The sequence below is a fragment of the Saimiri boliviensis genome, chromosome 9, assembly GCF_048565385.1.
Source record: "Saimiri boliviensis isolate mSaiBol1 chromosome 9, mSaiBol1.pri, whole genome shotgun sequence".
NCBI lineage: Eukaryota > Metazoa > Chordata > Mammalia > Primates > Cebidae > Saimiri > Saimiri boliviensis.
This window is the reverse complement of record NC_133457.1, coordinates 27,072,873-27,095,867: the sequence shown is the minus strand read 5'-3', so window position 1 is coordinate 27,095,867 and position 22,995 is coordinate 27,072,873. Positions and strand designations below refer to the sequence as shown.

General features: G+C 33.7%; 1 protein-coding gene across 6 annotated transcripts in view; it reads left to right on the top strand.

Moving 5' to 3' along the window:
• BCHE (butyrylcholinesterase) overlaps nucleotides 1-22,995 on the top strand; it is a 79,758-nt gene that overhangs the window by 26,676 nt on the left and 30,087 nt on the right. For all 6 annotated transcript variants that reach the window (XM_074405614.1, XM_074405615.1, XM_074405613.1 and 3 more), the window contains one exon: nucleotides 20,919-21,085. In XM_074405614.1, coding sequence (XP_074261715.1) covers nucleotides 20,919-21,085 — 167 coding nt within the window. The remainder of the gene's footprint in view (nucleotides 1-20,918; nucleotides 21,086-22,995) is intronic.

The window sequence follows — 22,995 nt, the reverse complement described above, 5'->3', positions numbered from 1 at the left end:
AAATAAAATGTTTTGGGGGAAGGTGAAACAGTATAGACAAATAAAAAAGGTGATAGAGCAAGAGAAAGTAGAAAGGCAGGTGTGAGGAGACATGAATCTGGGGAGTTATGAAGAAACTAGATGCAAATTTGTCAGCTAAGCTTGTTAACAGATTACCTGCCAGGAGCATCAGGAGAAAACGTTGTTTTTAATGTGAGGAGAGAATGCTATCAAATATGAACTTTAGAAAAATCATTCAGTATGCAGAAGAGAGTATGGCATAGAAGAGAGTAAGAAAGCTGATGGGAGAATGAGTGGAGACGCACTGCAGCGTTCCAGGACAGCAATGCAAATGGCCTACCCTGGGGAGTGACTGTGAGAACGAAAAGACAAATCAGAGGATCAATTGGAGATGTTCATGGAATATTATCTATGAGCTTTGGTAATCAGATAGATGTGGAGAGTGTGTGAGAAAAAAGGAAAATCAGTGAATGTTATTCGGTTTTCTTATTTAGCAATGCCAAGGGCAATTTCATGAGTTAAGAACATATGTAGGACTGACAATTAAAGTGAGAAAGAAGTGGTTTAAAAATTAGAAAAAAAAAATTGTGGCATTTCTAAGGGCAAAGAAAGTAAGATTAACAAAAATAAAGGGGGCTGGGTGCGGTGGCTCACCCCTGTAATCCCAGCACTTTGGGAGGCCGAGACGGGTGGATCACAAGGTCAAGAGATCGAGACCATCCTGGTCAACATGGTGAAACCCCGTCTCTACTAAAAATCCAAAAAAATTAGCTGGGCATGGTGGCATGCGCCTGTAATCCCAGCTACTCAGGAGGCTGAGGCAGGAGAATTGCCTGAACCCAGGAGGCGGAGGTTGCGGTGAGCCGAGATGGCACCATTGCACTCCAGCCTGGGTAACAAGAGCGAAACTCCGTCTCAAAAATAAATAAATAAATAAATAAATAAAGGTAAAAAAATTGGTAAAGATTAAAAATACGGCCTTTATGTTTAGTGATTTAGGTTATTGCTATCATCCACCTGTGCTGCGTCTCAGATCTTACAGACTAATATGAAGAGAGACATGTCTTTCCATCTGTCTATATGCATACGAGTGTGCAAATATCATGTTAAATAATTAAAATATGTAAAAAAACACTGTATGCCACTAAGAAACATGTTTTAAAGTCCTTTGGAAATAGGTTTTGTAACCTATTGGTAAACTATACTGAAATCTGCACTAGTCAAATTTCCACATTTTCTAAGCTTCTAAGTCCCCTCAACTGTTCTTTTGTGATTCCCAATCTGGCAGCAAAATTAACTGCAGTTTCCTTTTGGTTTTACCTTTTGGCTTTAACTAATGCCTGACTGATCTTGAAAATTCTATTCCATCTTCACCCCCTCAAGTGATGGCTTTTTTATTCTACTACTCAAGTATCACAGAGTCATATATATGTCTATTAAGAGCTCATCCTTATTTTTGAAACGTTATTTTTCCTTCCTCCACAGAATAGACTCTCTTTAAGTAAATTATATTAGATGATATCAGAGTATACTAGTCACTCCTTATTCTTGCTGCATTTATCTGCTTAAAGCCTTTCCATTGGAGATGTTTTAGCATCTAGCTTAGTTTCCTTCTATCTGTTAAAAATCTTGTAAACATTTTTAATTATTTCAGTGTTCATGCAAATAAACTATGCAATGCTTTGGCCTTTTTCTCTTAATCTTTCCCACCTGCAAGAATCACAACCTTGTTTATGTTTAAATATGTGATTGCTATCAAACAGCTTAATGTGTCTGGATATAAACATATATACACACAATAAATTCAAGACCTTAAGCTCAAGAGATTCTTTAATGTTTCCTGGCAATAATGTCCCTAGCCAAATTATTCCCCAGCTCTTCTAAAGGATATTTATACCTGTTATTTCTTCTTGAAACGCAAAAATGTCTTCTCCCCTCACAGCTGCAAACTTGCTTTTTACACACTTACACACAAGAAAACTATGAGAAAATTAATCTATGAGAAAAATTAAACTCGGAGAAAAAAATTTAAAAAATTAAACTATGAGAAAAAATCCAAAATTAATCAGATCACAAAATCAATTATCTATCAAAAACCATGCCCAAGTACTCTACCTCCCTCCAGCTGCAATGCCCATTATGTTCTTGCCTCCCAACTATCCTTGCAGGTGGGATTCTCTGAAGCCCATTCATGCATAACTATGCAAGAATTTAGTTCTAAAATTATTTTTCTTATTTTTTAAACCATTTTTGCCCTCCATTTAATCATTCATGTAGTTTCACTACTGTAGAAAAATATATGTAATCTGAAAAAAGATCTCACATTGTGTAATGACTACTTTCCCATTTTCATATTGTTCTTGACAGCAAAACACACCAAATAATTTATCTCTACCAATTGCCCACTTTTATCCTCTCATTCTATAAACAATTTCACGACCCCAATTACCTCATTTCAACTATTCTCATAGTCGTCTGTATTTCCATGCTGCCAAGTCACTTGATTATTTCTGAATCATATTAACCTATCATCAGTGTTTGATAGTGTGTAGCCTCTCTCCTCCTTGAAGCATCTTTTTCATGGAGTCATGGAAACCCAGATCGTCAGGGTTTTTTTGGTCTAACCTTTCCAGACTTACCATTTAAGTCTCCTTTACGATTTCTTCTCATGTCAAAATATTGTAGTGTACTACAGCTCAGTCCTTGGACATCTCTTTCTTATTCATGTTTATTCCATGGGTGATATCAGTCAGTTTTACTGCTTTAACTAACATCTACCTACTAATGACTTCCAGTTATATCTGCAGCCCAGAACTCTTCCTAAACCCTTGTGCCTTATGTACATATCCACTTAAGTATTTAATATGCATTTCAAACTTTATATATTCTTAATTTACTTTTAATATTCTCATCACAGACTTCCCCACTTCAGTTAAAAAAACAACTGCATTCTTTCTCTTGCTTATGCCAAAAAACTCAAGATCAACATTGGTCATTATTCTCTACAGCTGGTTAATTAGTACATTCTGTCAACTTGACCTTTAGAAAAATAACCAAGCCAGAATTCTCTTTAAGAATATACATTGTTTATAATTATTATATCCATTACATATTTAGTAATTTAGAATAGTCATACATAGTCTTGAAATTAGATGATATTAAGAGATTATTGTAAAAGAAATGTATTAAGTGTGACTGTTGCTTTGTCTCAGTAAGAATATGACCATTTTTAAAGAAATGCATACTAAATTTCTTAGCTGTACAGTATCATATTGTCTATACTACAGCATTAAACAAACAAGTGAATAGAAGGAGTTAGAAACTCATTATGGTTCCCCACACACTTACAATTTTCTTTCTCTGATTTTTTTCTCTTAGCATGTATTTATTTAACTGATTGATCTTTCTCATCATCTTTCTCTCTTTCACCAAAATGTAAGTTCTAAAAGGATGGGACTTTTAGGTTATTTTGTTTGCAACTGTATTCCCAGCACCTACAACATTACTGGGCACGCAATGGGTGGCCAATGAATAATTTTTGAATAAATGAGTAATTATTTACTATATGGATTCTTCCTACCTTCCCAACCTCTAAATCTTCAGAGAGGTCAGTTCTTAGATATATTTTCTTCTCTTTTCCTGAACTCTTCCTTTAAAAAGATCATCTGTTTCTATGACATTAAACACCATGTATGTGTTCATGAATTTATATCTCTGTAAATGTCTCCTCCATTTACAAGTTATTAAAAACCCAAATTTTGCTATTTTAAAAATCTTTCCCCATTCCATATTAGCAATTTCTATCAGCTTGACTTCCTAAATGCATCTGAAAGTAATTTAGGTCTCATTATCAGAACTACAAGCCTAATGTGAGCCACCAAGGTATCGTTTCTGGTTTACTGTAATAGCCAGTATCCCTGGTCCCACCCTTTCCTCTCCATAGTTTATTCTCCTTCATATGGTTGGAGTGATCTTTTCAAAGTGGAAGCCAGATCTTAGCACTGCCTGAATAATAACTCTCCAGTGAGGATTTATTTTAGCTAGAATAAAATCCAAATTTTGTATCATCATCTAAATGGGCCTACATGAAAAATTATTTGACAATCACTGATAAGATAATCTCCCTGCTCACTATACCCCAACCAGCTTGGTCTCCTTGATACCACTTATTGCAAATTAGTGAGTAAATATGCTCTGAGAATTTGAATAACTTCATGCAAATTTAACCAGTCTTTAGTAGCAGAATCTGTTTGCAAACCTGGTGATTCCAAACCATGCAGCATACAGTTCTCATCCCAGAGTGCAATGCGCTACTGGAAACAAGTTGGGGACATTAATTAAATTACAGAACATAAAATGTATGGGCTGGGGACAGTGAGAGATAGCAACAATTAGACTGGTAGTGGGATGGTTTTGTTGTGGTCTTCACTAATGTCCTTCCTCTGCTTTATGGTTTTAATTTTTATAGTTCCCATTTATTAAATGTTTCATTAAGATCCAAGCAGGGTTCTAAGTATTCCACATACATTTTACATGTATTACAACCATTATGTGTAAAATGCATTAATATTCCTATATTACACTTAAAACAACTGATGATTGGAAAGTTTAGTTCACACAACTAACATTTTTTTAAAACTTTTTAATTTTTAATTTTTGTGGGTTACTTTTTCCACCTGCATGTCTTGATTTTAAAATATTATTTTAAATTATGCTACCAAAAATAAGACTTTAGTAGTCCTAAAATCAGAAAAACAATAGTTCAACATAAGATAAATATATTGTTGAAAGAAATATTTCCCATCTTTCTTATAAAATTACCATTCTTGGTGTAGTAAGTAAACTTTATCCAAAAAGACATTTTATGATTTCTAACTTCAAAATCTTTCTATTTATTTATTTTTATAGTTTATATTATATGCTTTGTTACATATTTCATAATTATGTATTTATATAAAATTTGAAAAACATATTTGATCATAACAATATTTCTGTGGCTGTAATTATAAAGCAGTATGAAATTTAATAAAACAAGATGCTTCTGATTCATTTCAGGATTCCCTCAGATAGATATTTTTGAATGAAAGTTATGAGATTGTTTCCAAGGTACACTTGCCTTAAAATTACAAGTTACTAAATAATAGTTTTCAGTGTAAGATAATTATCCTTGCAGTTTTTATTATGGGATATCCGCCTTGGACATAAGAAGTAAAATCCTGTGACTGACTTAGCTGCAATTAGCAAGTCATTCAGAAATCACATTCAGCACTGTCATTTCAGAAGTGTCTAGAAGGAATTGCTTGAACTATATTTAGCATGCATGAGAAATGCAAAGTCCAGTCTGTTCATCTTTCTCACATTTCTGTTTGTTTGCAAAAGCTAGAAAGCTGTAGCCAAGAAGGGCAGGAAGGAAGGTTGGCTTTCAATACCTTTCTTCAGTTCAGCTCAGAACTCCTTTCTATGACTCAATAGTCAGTTCCAAATTACCACATTAAAAAAAAAATAAAGGTTTGATTATCCTGCTTATATTTTCTTCATAGATAGTATTTCTACCTTAATTTATGATATCTATTAATTATTTTATTTATTGTTTGTCTCCACTCATTGATCTCAGTGATCAGTGACTTTATAGGTTCTGTTTACTGTTACATCCATTGCCCATATTCCTGGCACACATCAGGCAATAAAATTCAATTATTGAATAACAAACAGCTTCCTGAAAAAAGTCAGTTCAGTTTTGTTTTTTTTTTTATTGTTGACTTAAAAAAATCAACAGAATACTGGCTCTCATATGATATTTCTCCAGATAAGAGTAATCTCATATCTCATTTTTTTCACAATAAAGAAGTTTATCTTTAGTCTTGAGGTCTAAGTATGTATATGTATATATATGGAGGGGGAGTAGCAGTAGTGAATATATCTGGTGTTAAGTCCAACTAAAATTATGTCATAGAGAGAATTTAAATTTATTCTATGGGAAAAGCAGAGAAACCCTGGGTAAAATTTATAGAGATTTTTTTTAGCTTTCTATTAATAAAGACATATTTCTCTTTGAGAAAAAAGTAAAAATAGCCCCAGATCCTGGAATTCAGTAGAGCCTGAATACAGGTCTGATTTTCCAACCAGATTTAGTAATGAATAAAGTTGTCAGGGATTGGAATGACCTTGTCCAGAATATGACACATATTCTATTATGAAAAGTGCAAAAAACGGAAGTTAGAATAGCTTTGTGCAGATATTCTAGAGAGAATAAAACACCGAATGGAAGATTAGACAATATTATTCTGAGGTAACTTTAAATTCTTTTAAAGGACCTAATATTATTTTTGAGTAAAAGAAATATTAAAGTAATGGAAAAAAATTTTGCAGGAATAACTACTCAGAAAAGTGCTAATTGAAACAATTTAAGAATAGAAATTTTTGATTATAAAATATTTTTTATTGCATGCTAATAAAATAAAATGCACCCATGAGAAATAATTGAAGTCTAAATGGAACATAATAACACTTTCCAATATTAGAAAATATATATGAGATAGATATCTTTAACATACTATTGATTAGTAAAATAATTGGAAAAAAAGAATTATGTAAAAACAGAATGACATTTTATATAGTAAGTAGCAAATGTATCTTTATTGCTACCTCTCTAATATTAATATAGGTTTGAAATTATTTTGGTCAAAGATTTTCACCAATTAGTTATGTACCTGAAATTGATTATTAAAATGAAGTAAGATTATTTTGTATGTATCATCATTTTAATGGTTACAAATTCAATGTCAATGCTCGTTTTGAAAAATTCATCAAGTATGATTTGAGCTATATTCTGCATGTAGGTTTATGGCAATGAAACTGACTTACAATGTTTGTTGTGCTGACAGCTTCCTCCAAAAATACTGTCATTGCTATCTGTGTAGCTTAATGTGGCACATTTGGTTATTTCAGCTTACTTTCCCTGTATACAACATCTTTCATGTAGATCTACAAATAAAATTAAATATATATAGATATATTTAAAATTTTAGCACCCACTAAATTCATCATATTACCTAAAATCCTTTTTCTGCACATTAGTCATTGTGCATATTCATACATAAAATGACACTAGGTCCAAAACCTTAAAATTTTTAACCTAAATTCACTTCTGGGCAGGAGTGTGGGTTCATAAAAAGAAATTCAACTAAAATAACATTCAGCTATTCTAAAGCAGGAAGAATATGTTAGTCAATTATAGTCTCATGATTCCAAGATGAGATCTGTGTCATTTGGAAGGTAACAGAACACCAAATAGAGAAAATATTTTGAAAACCGAATAGAATTTGTGTAAATATTTCAAATAAAATAGAAAAAATATTTCAGCTTAAAAGTTGAAAAATGTTTTGTTTATCAAAGTTTATCAAGTAGTCTGTAAGATGATATTGGTATGTGTTTTGAATAAGTAGTAAAGAAATAAGGAGATGAGATAGTCACCCAAGCCATAGATATTATCTTATAAATTGTATTATTTGTAATTCTATCATTAAAAATGAAATTTTATTATATTCTTTTTGTATCACTGTATGCAACTATATACTCTAGTTTTGTTTTTGTTTTTGTTTTTGTTTTCAAAAACCTCCTGAGAAGACTGCTTTCTTCTTTTTCCTTGAAATGGGAGTTTCACTATGTTTCCCAGGCAGATTTAAAACTCTCGGGCTCAAGCAATCCTTCTAACTCAGCCCAGCCTCACAGATAGCTAGGATTACAAGCATATACCACGACACTCAGCAAGACTGCTTTTGTTAGGAAAGAGTAATATCAATTTTTTAATGTTAATGTTGAGGTACTTAGGTGAAATCATGAAAACACCAGATTCATGTTTTTGACATTGTAGGCTTTGAGATCCAAAAATTCACCTACCCCAGCCATGCAAGTTGTGTGATACTGGACAAATTACTCTCTATATCTCAGCTTTCTCATCTATATGATCTGAATAATAAATCTGCCACCTTCAAAGAATTATAGTGAATATTAACTTATTTTTTGCATAAAAAGTGCTTAGTTCAAAGCCCAAGAAATACAAAATTTCTAACAAATGTTTAAAGTATATTATTCTTAAATTTACTCATATACCTCTGAAACAGATCTCAAATAACCTCAAAATATCTTAGCCAGCATCCACACCAGTTGTTTACAAGAGAAAATACACACACACACACACACACACACACACACACTTTGTTTTTTCATTTGAAAAGTTAGGCTGTAATTTATGAGTGTACACAGCATAGTTCTAATCACTTTAAAGGTTCATTCTAATATAATTACTCTAATTGTTTACTTACTTAGGTAAAACTTTTAACAGCCTTTTATAGAACACTGACTCTGCTAGGCTACAAGAGTCAACAAAACCGACATGTTGTGTGCTATTATGGAGCCTTACAGTCCAATGGAGATGATCAGTCAAATAAAGGAACCTCCAGTGAATAGTGGTATAAAGACAGTAACTTTGAATTCAAAAATAATTATTTGATATGCTGAAACTACCCATTAAAGAAAAACATCACAATTAACTTTTCCTATAATATTCTTGCAGTATTATTTCCCAGGTCTTCTCTAATATTTAAGTATTAATTTAAAATCAAGCTATTTTAAGATTTGTATATGCTACTACAAAACTAAGTTTCCAGGACATTTTCTTGGCAATTTCTAGGCTCATTCCTGAAACTGTGGGCTTGTTGCCATCAATTTTATGGCACAGACTAGAGCAAACAGACATGAATAAGAGCAAAACTGATAGAATTTGGAAGACTCAAAAAAGAAGCCAATTTGTTTCAAGTTTGAGATTATTTTCTTATCTATAATTAATGCGATGTCTGTTCCTTTGTTAAAATAAGTGTTCTAGTGCCATTATTTGAAAGTACATTTGAGCTTTCTACAGATCATTAGGCTGTCATTCCTCTGGGATTCATATGATCACATCCAAATGATAACAGTTGCTTTGCTGTCACTAGAAAATGAAAATGGGTACAAATATAATGCATCTTCACATTTAGAAATTAGGGAAGACATCTGGATGTACTTGCTCAGTTAATGAATAAAGGGAACAATTGAAGAATAAAGGAAGGAATGAAGAAAGAGAAACAGGATAAAGGAAGGAAGGAAGGAGGGAGGGAGGGAGGGAGGATGGGGAGGGAGGGAGGGAAGGAAGTTGGGGGAGGGAGGGAGGGAGGATGGGGTGAGGGAGGATGTGGGGAGAGAGGGAAGGAAAAGAAAAAGTTTCCGATTTTTTTTAAGACATAATTTAATATCCAGCCAAATTTATTTTCTGGAGTTGGAGGAGGCTAAACATTGCCTAGTATTCCTCTTTAACTCTCCAGCTAATTATGCAAACCTTTATACCCAAACAATGCAGAGGAAAGAAGACCGAATAATCTTCCAGACCATGAAAGCTTTGTTCATCCATCATACCAACAGTGTACTAAAGATCTCAGAGATCTTTTGTCTGGCAACTCTTTGCCCTTTCTGCTGATGAATAACTGAAGATGTGCAATACAAAGAAATCACTAAAAGAGAACTGTGCACTGGGAATCAATTTGTTTTCATGACTCTATCCAACTACTTTAGTGAAGTATTTAGGAGAGTGGATTAAGTACAGAAGCCTCTTTTAAATACTTATTAAGATTAAAATGTTCTTATAATACAAAAAAGTGTGCTTTAAAGTGGGCGCTTGATTCCCAGTTATATACTTAGGATTTAAAACAAAAACAAAAAATAGCACTACTCAGCAAAGGTGAAAATACATGAAGAAAAACCTATTTTTGTGTGCTTAAGGTATTTTTTTCCTCCATTTTATTTCTTGAACAGAACAGAGCTTAACAATACTGATTGTCAACATGAACAAGGCTCTTCATTAGGATCTATCAATAAAACAAATAGAGTAAGATAAGACTCCTGATACCAGAAATGACTCAAGAAACCTCACCTTACATGGCAGGTTTAGTTTTATATTTTTGTTTGTATGTTTTTATTTCTTCAAACCAAATGTTTTTCTTACTTATGAGGCATCCACTTTGGTAACACATGCCAAACTATATTATATCATAATTGTTTTTTGCTTATTGCTAGTAATGAAACCTCATCACATATTTTTTCATGCCTCCATTTACAACTGTTAATTTTTCTTAAAGTTTGAAAATTATATGCAGCTAATACGTCATCTTCCTAGTATTTGTTTAATTGAAATATAATTTGTTCCTCTTTATTAGTCCTTAGTGAAAATGTCTTCTTTTTTTATTTCCTAGAAAGTTTAGCACATTGATATGTTTTGCCTTTTGATTAAACTTATTTGCAGGATTATACAGGTTATATGTTTCCTGTGGGATTCTTCTCTTCTCCTTTTCTCTTCCCTCCTTTTTTCTCATAAAAATCTATATCCAAATTCTCTGTGAAGTTGAGAATTTTTTCTAATCCACAAGCTAGGAATCATGAAACAGTAGAAGCTTAATAAGCCACTTGACCATGGACTCATAGCACAGGATATTTAGATCTAAGAAATCATCTTTAGTTAATTTGTGAATTTTGACAGATTTCTAAGATGTGCTATTATAATCCTGTCCCTCTAGGTACCTAGATTCCTGCCTAAAAATAAAAAACCTTATTATTTAACTGGGAAAACCTGAGCAAACTAATGAATCTAGGGAATTGTTCTTCCATAATTATTTTTTTCTCATTTCTTCCACTAGCAATAGAAATATCTGGAGATGGAGGGAAGTATCTAATAAAAGTGAACCTGATTTAGATATTTGCATTAAATATAATCTAAATTGCAAATAATCCTCATATATTCTCTATGCACAGCTGCATTATTATACAGTTCATATTGCTTTAGTAGCTCCTTTTTGTCTTTATTATGTTTTCCAGAAAACAAAAAGAATACAGTTATAAAGACCTTCCTAACAAACTATAGTAAGTCAAGAATGAGAATCTAAGTGGGCCTTAGAAAATCTGAGTTAGGTTTTAGTCTGTGAACAGGCTTGAGAGAAAGTCATACGGCCAGGTGCGGTGGCTCTCGCCTGTAATCACAACACTTTGGGAGGCCGAGGCAGGCGTATTATGAGGTCAGGAGATCGAGCCCATCCTGGCTAACATGGTGAAACCCCATCTCCACTAAAAATACAAAAACTTAGCCAGGCATTGTGGCATGTTCCTGTAGTCCCAGCTACTTGGGAGGCTGAGGCTGGAGAATCGCTTGATCCTGGGAGGCGGAGATTGCAGTGAGCCGAGATCATGCCGCAGCACTCCAGCCTTGGCCACAGAGTGAGACTATGACTCAAAAGAGAGAGAGAGAGAGAGAGAGAGAGAAAGTCATGTATATGATGACTACTTATCAGCTGATGAAGGACATTGAAATCAAATGCTTTGCTACCTCACAACACTTGAGGATTCAATGTGAGTTTTTAATCTTAGAAGATTAATATTTACAGGACATTTTTCTTTAACTTAACACATGAGAATAAGGAGAATTTCTCTCTTTTAATAGAATGAAAAGTTTTATTTTAGAACTGACACTGAATTGATCCAATGTACATCCAAAGTTCGAAAAGCTATTCACTTAATTTTCATTGCAACAAGCATATTTTTAGTGTATACTTTCCTAGGTTTATGATAGTTAATGGGCATGAAAAACTAGGTAAGATTGATTTTCTCTAAAGGTCAAAATGTGATTTTTATTTATGTAATTTGGCACTGTTAGTGTTTTCTTTGAATGTTATAAAATACAATTTTATATAAATATTTATTCAGTTATTTTGGTATTTCTAATATTCAAGTTGTAGAATACAGAGACACAAACACACAGTCACACACATACATACGCACACACACACATCCGTTCTATGGGCTGAAGGCTTGTGTGCCTCTAAAACTCATATGTTGAAATCTTAACTCCCAATGTGATTGTATAAGGAAGTGAGGCCTTAGAAAACTTATTAGGTGATGAGGGCAAAGCCCTCATGAGGGAGATTAGTCTCTCATATCAGAGATCTCAAACAGCTCCCTCTCCCTTATACTATGTGAGGACACAGCAAAAAGACTGCTGTCTATGAACCAAGAAGTAAGCGCTCTCATCAGACACCAAATTTGCCAGTGCCTTGATTTTGAATTTTCCAGCTTCCAGAATTGTGAGAAATCCATTTCTGTTGTCTATAAGCTATCCAATTTACGGTATTCTGTTACATCATCCTAAAACAGACTATGGCAGTTTGTGTATATGTGTAAGTATGCAAAGACAAAATACTTTAATCTTTAAAGATTCATCTTAGAAGATTATAGAAAACCTGGAACTAAAAGGTTTTATAAAACTAATCAATTACCTAGGACATTGCCTTGTGGATTAAAATGGAGCCAGTGTGATTAAATTACTGGTAATGCATTCATGGATTAATACTAAGTTGCTTTAGCAAAATTCAGTGAATATTAATCTTATTTTATTTGGGTGTACAGTTAAGAATAAATACGACAATTATTTTATTTTATTTTAGAAATTGTGTAGTCTTTCAAACATATTTGGTTTTAAAGATTACGTATATTTTTTAGAGTATTTAATTAAATAAAACCAATAATGGAACTTGGTCAAATTTAGAAATATATTATCAACCCAGAAAATTCTTCTAGAAGAAATAAAAAAAACTACTTGGATTACTAACTACTACTAATGCCCACATTTAGCCTAAGGAGTTTTCTTTGTTTAAAATGAAGTAGAAAACATAATCTTGGGAGTAACAGAATTTCATTTATCCTTTTCCGTTTACTCAGTGTCTCTGTTTCATTTGCCTAAAACTGATTATGTCATGATTTCATGTTCACCATATGCTTAAAGAGCAAATTTGTTTACTATGTAAAAATTTCCATTTTTAATATTACTACTTCAAAATAATAGAAGCAAATTATAAATATATCATTTCCTGCCACCACTACTAATCATAATAACTGTGCCTTCTCATAGTTTCATTTGGCTCAATTGGTTACTAATATTTGCTAAGCGTACTAAATCCACAGAGTTTGCTTTTTAAATGTGGGTGCTTTAGGCATGGATTACGTGATATATTATCAATAATCTTTATTTAAATATTTGACTATCATGGTAAAAAATAGTTCGCATGTGAGACACTAGTAAAGTTGTCCCAGGGTGTCTGATTGCCACAATAAATGGTTATTGGAAGCAGAATTTCACATTATTTGGCTCAAATTACTGATTCTCCTGAAAATACAGAAATTATCATTTCTGAACTATTTCACATGTGGTAATAGTTTTTAAATGTGAACATTTACTGTGAAGGAAAAAGAGGTAACAATGCATCAGTTGTGATGTTTCTTACTTATTGGAGTCATATTTCTTGTCTGCACACTATGAGTCAGGAACAATTTCAGGTTGTCAACAAAGCAATCAAATGATAGTTTGAATGAGACTTATCCTCTTATGAATAAAAAGGAAAAAGGACAGCTAAAGGACGTAGAGCAATATGAGATGATAAACACCAACTACTTCAATTTGGTTCCCCAGGAAGGGCTGTCTGAAGAGAGGGTATGATGAGGACAGGACAAGGAGCTGTGCTTTGGGGAAATATAGGCATTGTGTAACCTATGAATTCATATATTGCATTACGTGTAGTTTAAAATATTATAGCTGTATTGAAATTTGTAAATTGAATAACAATGTTAGTGTAGCTGGAAGAGTATTACATTAAAGAGTAAGACCTAAAGCTATAAAATTACTAGAAGAAAACATGGAAACACTTTAGGACATTGATGTAGGCAAAGATGTTATGGCTAAGATGTAAAAGCACAGGCAACAAAACCAAATTTAGACAAATGGGCCTGTATTAAACTAAAGAAATCTTTGTCATGGTAAAGGAAATGATTAATAACAGAGAAAAGAGACAAACTCCAGAATGAGAGAAAGTATTTGCAAATCAATAGAAGACATTGTTTATAGGAAAAATAAGATGAAACAAACGTGCCACATTAAGGTTCATAAATAGCAATGATACTATTTTTGGAGGAAGCTGGAAGCACAACATTTTAAATCAGTTTTTATTGCAATACACATACATACAGAATCGAGCCCAAACCATGTTTAATGAATTTTTCAAAGTGAGCATCAAAGAACATTGAATCTGTAACCATTAAAATGGTGATACATACAAAATAATCCACTTTATTTTAGTAATCTATTTCACATTCTTTTTTTTTCTTTCTTTCTTTCTTTTTTTTTTTTTTTTTTTTTTTTCTTTTTTGAGACGGAGTTTCACTCTTGTTACACAGGCTGGAGTGCAATGGTACGATCTCGGCTCACCGCAACCTCCGCCTCCTGGGTTCAGGCAATTCTCTGGCCTCAGCCTCCAGAGTAGCTGGGATTACAGGCACGTGCCACCATACCCAGCTAATGTTTTGTATTTTTAGTAGAGACGGGGTTTCACCATGTTGACCAGGATGGTCTCAATCTCTTGACCTCATGATCCACCCGCCTCGGCCTCCCAAAGTGCTGGGATTACAGGCTTGAGCCACTGCGCCCAGCCTTCACATTCTTAACTAATTGGTGAAAACCTTTGATCAAAATAATTTCAAATCTATGTTAATATGAAAGAGATAACAATAAAAATGTTTCTACCTTCTGCATTTAATACCATGTTGTTTTTAAATAATTCTTTTCTCCCAATTATTTTACTAATCATTAGTAAGTAAAATAATCCCATCCATGTTTTCTATTATTTGAAAGTTTTATGATGTCACATTTCAGCCCTCAATATTTCTCATTGTAGCATTTTATTTTATTAGCATATAATCAGAAGTATTTTATAATCAAAGATTTTTCGTTCTTAAATTGTTTCAGTTAAATCTTTTCTGGGTTATTTTACCTGGAAAAAAAATTTCTGTTACTTAATTTTTTTAATCAAAAATAATATCAAGCCCTTTAAATGAATTTGGCTTTACCTTGAAGTAATATTATCTAATCTCTTATTCAGTGTTCTATTCTCTCTAGAATATTTGTACAAAGCTATTCTAACTTCTGTTGTTTTTATTTTTCACTTTTAATAATGAAATTTATGTCACATTTTAGACAAGTTCATTCCAATAAAAAATACAAATTAAATAATAACTTGTGTATATAAGAACTTTAATTTAACAAATTAAATAAGAACTCATGGATATTTGGGCTCAATTCTTTATGAAATGCAAAGATTCTATCAGTAAAATCAAGAGTAACTACAAATTTCCAACTGTCTACTTAGCATCTCCATTTGGATTTAAAAGTTAACATGTAACATGTAAATTTTTTTTTTCTTTACTTTGAGACAAAATCTTACTTGGTAGCCCAAGCTGGATTGCAGTGGCACAATCTCGGCTCCCTGCAACCTCCTCCTCCCAGGTTCAAGCCATTCTACTGCCTCAGCCTCTAAAGTAGCTGGGATCACAGGCATGCGCCACCACACCTGGCTAATTTTTGTATTTTTAGTAGAGATGGGTTTTCACCATGTTGCCTAGACTGGTCTGGAACTCCTGACCTCAAGTGATCTGCCTGTCTTTGCCTCCCAAAGTGCTGGGATTACAGGCATGAGCAATCATGCCTGGCCATGAACTCTTGATACTGCATTCCAAACATGTCCTTCTTGCATTCTTTCCTGTCTCAGAAATGTCAACTATTCATTCTTCCAGTTTCTCAGGCCAGAATATTTGGAATCGACCTTACTTGCTCCTTTCCTCTTTATATCTAATCAGTAAACCTAGTAAGGGTTCTACCTACAAAATATATGTAAGATCTGCCCAATTCTTTCAATTTCTGCCACTACTTCTCTAGTAGTGAAGTACTACTTCTCTAGTTCGAGCAACCATCACCTCTCAAATTATTTTAGTGGCCTCCTAATTGGTCTCCATGCACCCTCTATAGTTTATTCCCATCACTGCAGACAGATGATCTTTTAAACAATGTAAATTACATCTTGTGTTTCCCCCACCCCCTCCCGAGATGGAGTCACTCGGGCTCGAGTGCTATAGCGATCTCATCTCACTGCAACCTCCACCTCCCAGGTTCAAGCCATTCTCCAGCCTCAGCCTTCTGAGTAGCTGGGGTTACAGGTATCCACCACCTTGCCCAGCTAATTTTGGAATTTTTGTTAGAGACGGGGTTACACCATGTTGGCCAGGCTGGTCTTGAACTTCTTACCTTGTGACTTGCCTGCCTTGGCCTCTCAGAGTGCTGGGATTACAGGCGTGATCCACCGTGACGAGCAGATCTTATTCTTTCTTTGTGCAAACCCTTCAATTCCTCCCTCTTTTATTCTGAGTAGACACAAAATGCTTTCAAAGACCTATATGGCACTGAATAATGTGAGCTCACTTTCCCCTCTCCAACCACATCCTCTACTACTCCCTCTCTTGCTGCCTCCACTCTAGTCACACTGTCCCATCTGCTTTCCTCTGAAACTCTAAGCACATATTTTTCTCATGATCTTTGTTTTCCATCCCTTCTGCTGAACTACTATTTTCCCAAACAACTGTTTGGCTCATCCTTCTGCTCCTTCAAGTATTCACTTAGAAGTTTATTTCCCACTAAATATTGCAAAGCTCCCTTACCCAGAGTTACAGAAAGTCAAGTTTAATCTTCCAGTCTGCAAAGTTGGTCCAAGATTTCTCACACCAGTCAGAAGTTTAGGGTATGCATGGCTACCCTCATTTCAGACTAGCTGTTTACAAATATGGAGTCCCTGTGGACTCCTTCAGATTTTATACCTCACAAGAGCTATTCATAGAATTCAGCAAAGCCCTATAATTACAATTACAGTTTTCTTATAGCAAAAAGGTATAAATCAGAACCAGCCAAGGAAAGAGACACATAGAGTAGTAGTATCTTGACTTAGAATGTTCCAAGTGCAAAAATTCTCTGTCCTCAGAGATCTATTACCTTCACGGCATCTATTCTGCCAGTGTACTTATGGAGTACTGCCAACCTAAGAAGCTCACCTGAGCTTTGTGTCTTTAGTTTTTATTGGGGTTTTATTATTATATATAGGCATGATTGATTGAATCATTGCTTGCATGATTGAACTCAATCTTCAGCCCTCTCCCCTCCCTGGAGGCCAGGCTGATACCACATGGCAGCAAGTCTCAACCCTCTAATCACATGGATGGTCTTTCTGGCAGGGCCAGTTCCTATCCTAAGATGATCAGTGTGGCCATTCTAACCCTGAGTCATTTCATGAGCCTAATCTAGTAGATGCTCACCATAAGGCACCATGTTAGCATAAGCTATCACATATTACATAAGATTCCAAGTATTTAGAGATTACATTGCAAGAACCAGAGACAGAAAACAATCATATTTTATTATTATGGACCCCCCTCACCACTCCCCCCCACACATTCTGATACTTACTCACCTGCCATTTCTATTTATCCCCATTCCTCATTTTATTATCACTAGCACCTAGTAGCATCTAACATATTACATCATTTCTTTATTGATCTTATGTATTGCCTTTCTTATCAAATGAAAATGGCAAGATGAAGGAATTTCTATTTTGTGTTTGTTGAATCTCTTATCACTCAAATAATACCTGACCCACTTTATAAATACTGGTTGAACAATTAAATAAATCTGTTTTCTAAATATAGGTCTTCTTAGAGCCCTTAATATTCCTTATATTATACTAGAATTTCATTTATGTGACTTGTAATGGAATCTATAAATATTTTAATGTTTTAAAACCTGTCCAATATATTTTCCTCAACGCTCTTATGACAGTAAAATATTTCATCTAGCCTTTTAATATACAACTGTTAACTATAGCTTCATTTTACTAGATTTTAAAGCTAATTAAAATATATTCTCAAAAATTACTATAGCTTACTTAGAAATAACTGACTGAATTCTTAAGGATAATTTTAATTATCATTTTAGACTTGGGTAGGCAACATTAGGATTCTATAAATCTGAGAAAACTTTATTTTTGAGGCTAAATGCCTAATTTTCTTTGTATCGGGGCATCATGAGTCAATTAGTGTCTTTTTCTTTAATCTGTTCATAAAATGAGTTATCAACTATATGCTCAAATATCAATGACAACAAGTAATTTTCTATAACACAGATGTTAAAGAAAGATACTTTCTGATTTTTATTTGGTTAAATTAGCTGTGTCTTAAAACCTTTCACACCTACATATGAAGAAAATTCTAATGGGTGATCTGTAAAGCATTTTGGTATACCACAAAGTAGAAAAAGAACCAGGTAGTAAAAATACAGCATAGACAACCTCATGAAAAATTTTACTCATTACTATTTTGAAATCTTTATTTAGTGACAAGAACAAAAAATGTCTTTGAGAAATAGCAAAGTTAAGATGTTTAAATTTATCTTATAATTTTGAGATAAAATACGTAGTGTTTTGGAATTGTGCATTTTGGAAATATGTTGTATTTCACAAAGTTTTTAATTAATACAGACAGAAAGAGAATTGTCTCTCTTGCTATTTTTTAAATCTTTGGAGATTTCTTCAAATTATAGAATAAAATACTTCATCACTTCAATAGCTATTTCAATCTTTTCAAAACTGTACCTGCATCTACAGGCAAAGGAATTTCATTATCTCTACATTACAATTTGGTATGTCATGAATTATTTTATAGGGCAAAGTTTGTTAAAAGAACACTGGCAGTATCATTACTGCTTCGCTCTTGAACTCAAGTACAAGTCAGCTCTGTTTAAGTCACCATTCGCAGAAGACAGAAACGAATGTGCAGTTAAAATGGTGCCATAAGTAAATCAGAGAAGAATTAGAAGAGAAGTGGGCAATTTAGGAACATAAGAATTGCTGTACCGAATCAGATAATCGGTTCTCCTGGTTTAATATCCAGCCTCCAGTAGCTGTAATTGTTAGTTTCTACAGCTTTAAAAGACAGAAAAAAGGCTACATAATTTACCTAGACAAGTGTGCCATCTGTTATCTGGAGACATTTTCTTCTTGACCTCTCTCAAATAATACCCTAAAGCAGTAGGTTTCAATTCTGCTATGATATTGGTTTAGCTTGAATGGCTGTGCTTATTAATAATTCTTAGTAAATTATCCAATTCCTCCATAAAATAAACTAGTACATCAAGAAACTATTTGTCTCTAAAGCTCCTGAATTCACGGTTGAGCATGTCTGCATCTATGATAAAATATGGATTTATAGTGCATATTCAATATAAGTTTTTGATGGCAAAAATCTGCCTCTTGAAAATCATACTGTACAAATGTCTACTGGACAAACTCTACTGGACTTAGAGACTCTGGCCAAGCAAACTTACATCTGCTCATACTACTACAGAATTTCTATCTATTAAGAATCTACAGAAGTATCTGAATAATGAAAGATTTTGTGTGTTGAACTTTTAGAAAAGTTTTTGCTCCCACTAGCCATTTAGTCAAAAGTTTCTCAAGAGCAGTGAATGCCTAGAAGTTTGAGTCTAAACAGTTTTCGCAGGCTGCTAACCCTTAATGTGGCAACGCTAATTTCTTAAGTCCATAAATTCAGTGGTTTCTCTTTCTGTCCTAGAATTCAACAAAACTCGTTTTGTTCATCGCTATTTGAACAAAGAAGTAGATTAATCTTTAATGTCTATGTTAATGCTATCTTTTTTTTTTCTAGCTTTCCCAACTTTCCTTTCTAGTTCATTTCCTTATTTCCTCTCTTTGAACCAGATTCCTATTCCATCAGATAATTTCCTTTCAAGCATGTAGTGACTGCTCCCTCTTCTGAACAATTTGTGGCCCTTTATTTAAACTTGGCTTATGCTGTCTTATATTGCAGGTTCTTTGTTTTCCTGTTTTTTGTTTTTGGTTTTTTTTTTTTTTTGCTTATAAATTCCACGAGGAAAACTTTGTGTCACATATTTATATTTTTGGAGCCTAGATTAGTGTCTCAGTAATACTAATAAAGATATGAGGGAATCTACAGATGTATTAGTGACTCTGTAGAGTCACTTAAAAAAAAAACTGAGTTTCTGGTTGTGTGACCTTGGCATTAATATATTATTGAGTGCTATGAAAGTATAAACGAGCTCAACACTGTAGATATCTAAAACATAGAATCAACAGTTATTCATTTAAAAATCACAGTTATAAATATGGGAAATATCAAAAAAGATAGTATGAAAGTTTTGAATGAGTTTAGACATATAAAATTGCAAAATAAAATAATTCTAAGCAGAATTAACAGCTAGAGCATAGAGAGAAAATGAAAAAAGCAGGGAATTACTGGGGAACTCTACCTAATTCCTATTGGCTGGGTTTATAAAGAGAATTTCTGAAAATAAACTTGGAAATATGGGTGGTACCATGTTCATTAACCTTAGTATAAAACCACTGAAGAATTTATTGAAAGCTTTTAAATTAGTAAACAGATTTATGAGATGTTAAATGAACTTAAAAGTGGGACTGAAAGCAGTTTCCTGTGAACTCAGACAGTATTGATAAGAATATATAGGATAAAATAGATGCAGAGGATGAGTAGGTGATATGATTCCTTATTATGAAATGATTGAGCCTAGGAGAAGGGAAGAGAATGAAAAAATGTAGCACTGTGCTTTGAGCATATGTAAGTGTGAATGAAGAAATAGTTTATTGAAATAAAAATATTTCTTATTCCAATATGTTAAGCAGAAATCCATTTTAAAAATTAAACTTTAAATTTTAATGCCTACAATTTCAAATAACATAGTACTTCTCAGTACTAAAACCACTAAGCCCAGTTCACTTACATCTCACATCATCAATATATATTCAAAACTTTTTTCTGTCTTAAACTCTTTAAAGCTCTTGTGAACAGTTTTAGAGAACAATATTCTTCTTAATATAACAAAGATTTTAATTTCACTACGATGTCTCTATTTTATTATTTAGAAATCCAAATGGGACTCAGAACAATAGCACAAGATGGCCTATCTTCAAAAGCACTGAACAAAAATATCTAACCTTGAATACAGAGTCGCCAAGAATATTCACTAAACTACGTGCTCAACAATGCCGATTCTGGACATTATTTTTTCCAAAAGTCTTGGAAATGACAGGTATGTGTGCTTTTAGCATTTGGTTATTTAATAAATGGTGGGTTATGTAAAAGAGGAATGAAGAAGACTATCCAAGGCAGGGTGATGGAGTTACTCTATGTATCTCTGACTTTAAAATAACTTAATTTGACGAATACATTACTTTAAAAACTTTCCCATCAAGTTTAGATATGTTGTACACTCTTACAATATGAGCAGTACTTCAGTAGTTAGATAAGGAAAACCAAAATATAAATTTCACCCTGTGAGAGTATAAAATAGAAAAAGGAAGCTACAATAGAGCCCTACTTGTTATTCAGACAATCTTTGTGGAATTAATTAATGGACAAATAAATGAATGCATCAAATAATCATAATGTATAGAACTAAAAAATAAGTATGTAAAAATAGCTAAAAACGAATTTATTGTTTAAGGGAGGAAAAACCTCCAAAATTTACATATTTAAAAACACAATCCAATATATATATACATGTGTATATTTTTGAGATGGAGTCTCACTCTGTCACCCACCTTGGAGTGCAGTGGCATGATCTCAGCCCACTGCAACATCCACTTCCTGGGTTCAAGTGATTCTCTTGCCTCAGCTTCCCTAGCACCTGGGATTACAGGCCTCTACCACCACGCCCAGCTAATTTTTGTATTTTTAGTAAAGATGGGGTTTCACCATGTTGCTCATGCTGGTCTCAAACTCCTGACCCCAGGTGATTCACCCGCCTTGGCCTCCCAAAGTGCTAGGATTATAGGGGTGAGCCACCACACCTGGCCATGAACTCTGGATACTGCATTCCAAACATGCCCTTCTTGCAGTCTTTCCTATGTCAGCAATGTCACCTACATTCATTTTTCCAGTTTCTCAGGCCAGAATCTTTGAAGTTAACCTTTCCTGTTCCCTTTCTCTTTGTAAATGGTGTATTGGACTAGTAAGGGCTCTACCTACAAAATATATGTAAGATCTGCCCTATTCATTCAATTTCTGCCACTACTTCTCTACTTCAGGCAACCATCACCCTTCACCTAAATTATTTTAGTAGCCTCCTAATTGGTCTCCTTGAACCTTCTGTAGTTTATTCCCAGCACTACAGACAGATGATCTTTTAAACAATGTAAATGAGATCTTTTTATTTCTTTCCCCACCACCCTCCCCCGAGACAGAGTCTTGCCATGTTACCCAGGCTGGAGTGCCATGGCATGATCTCAGCTCACTACAACCTCCGCCTCCCAGGTTCAAGCCATTCTCCTGCCTTAGCCTCTCCAGTAGCTCAGATTACAGATGCATGACACCACGCCTGGCTATTTTTTTTTTTTTTTTTAGACACGGGGTTTCACCGTGTTTGTCAGGTTGGTCTCTAACTCCTGATCTTGTGATTCGCCCACCTCGGCCTCCCAAAGTGCTGGAGTTACAGGCATGAGCCACTACACCTGGCCCAAATATTTCTACATATTCTGAACTTGGAAATTTTTATCTAAGCGCACACACACATATTACATAACATTATATAATATTACATAATATTATAAACAAATAGTTATTTAGCTAACCAGTCTTCAGGAAGTGATTGGTGAGAAATATGTAAGGAAATACTATGAAAATTTGTTCAGATTATTATAGTATCTTGATATTCATTATTAAGAAAATATTGTAATCCATTTGAGTGGTCAAACATGTATCACCTTAGTTTGATCTTCTTCAACAAAAATGACATATATCTAACTCCCTGTCTGGCTTTTAAATGCCCAGCTGTTTATGATCCATTTGGTTCCTTAAATATTCTTTCTAAAAGTAATTGATTTTCAGCCATTAGATATATTGTAGATCCTACAGAGTTTGCTATTCTGTTCATCATGACACTGTAATTTTCAGGCTGTGTGTTAGATATCATAATACAGCAAATGTTTTCAATTTTTTATT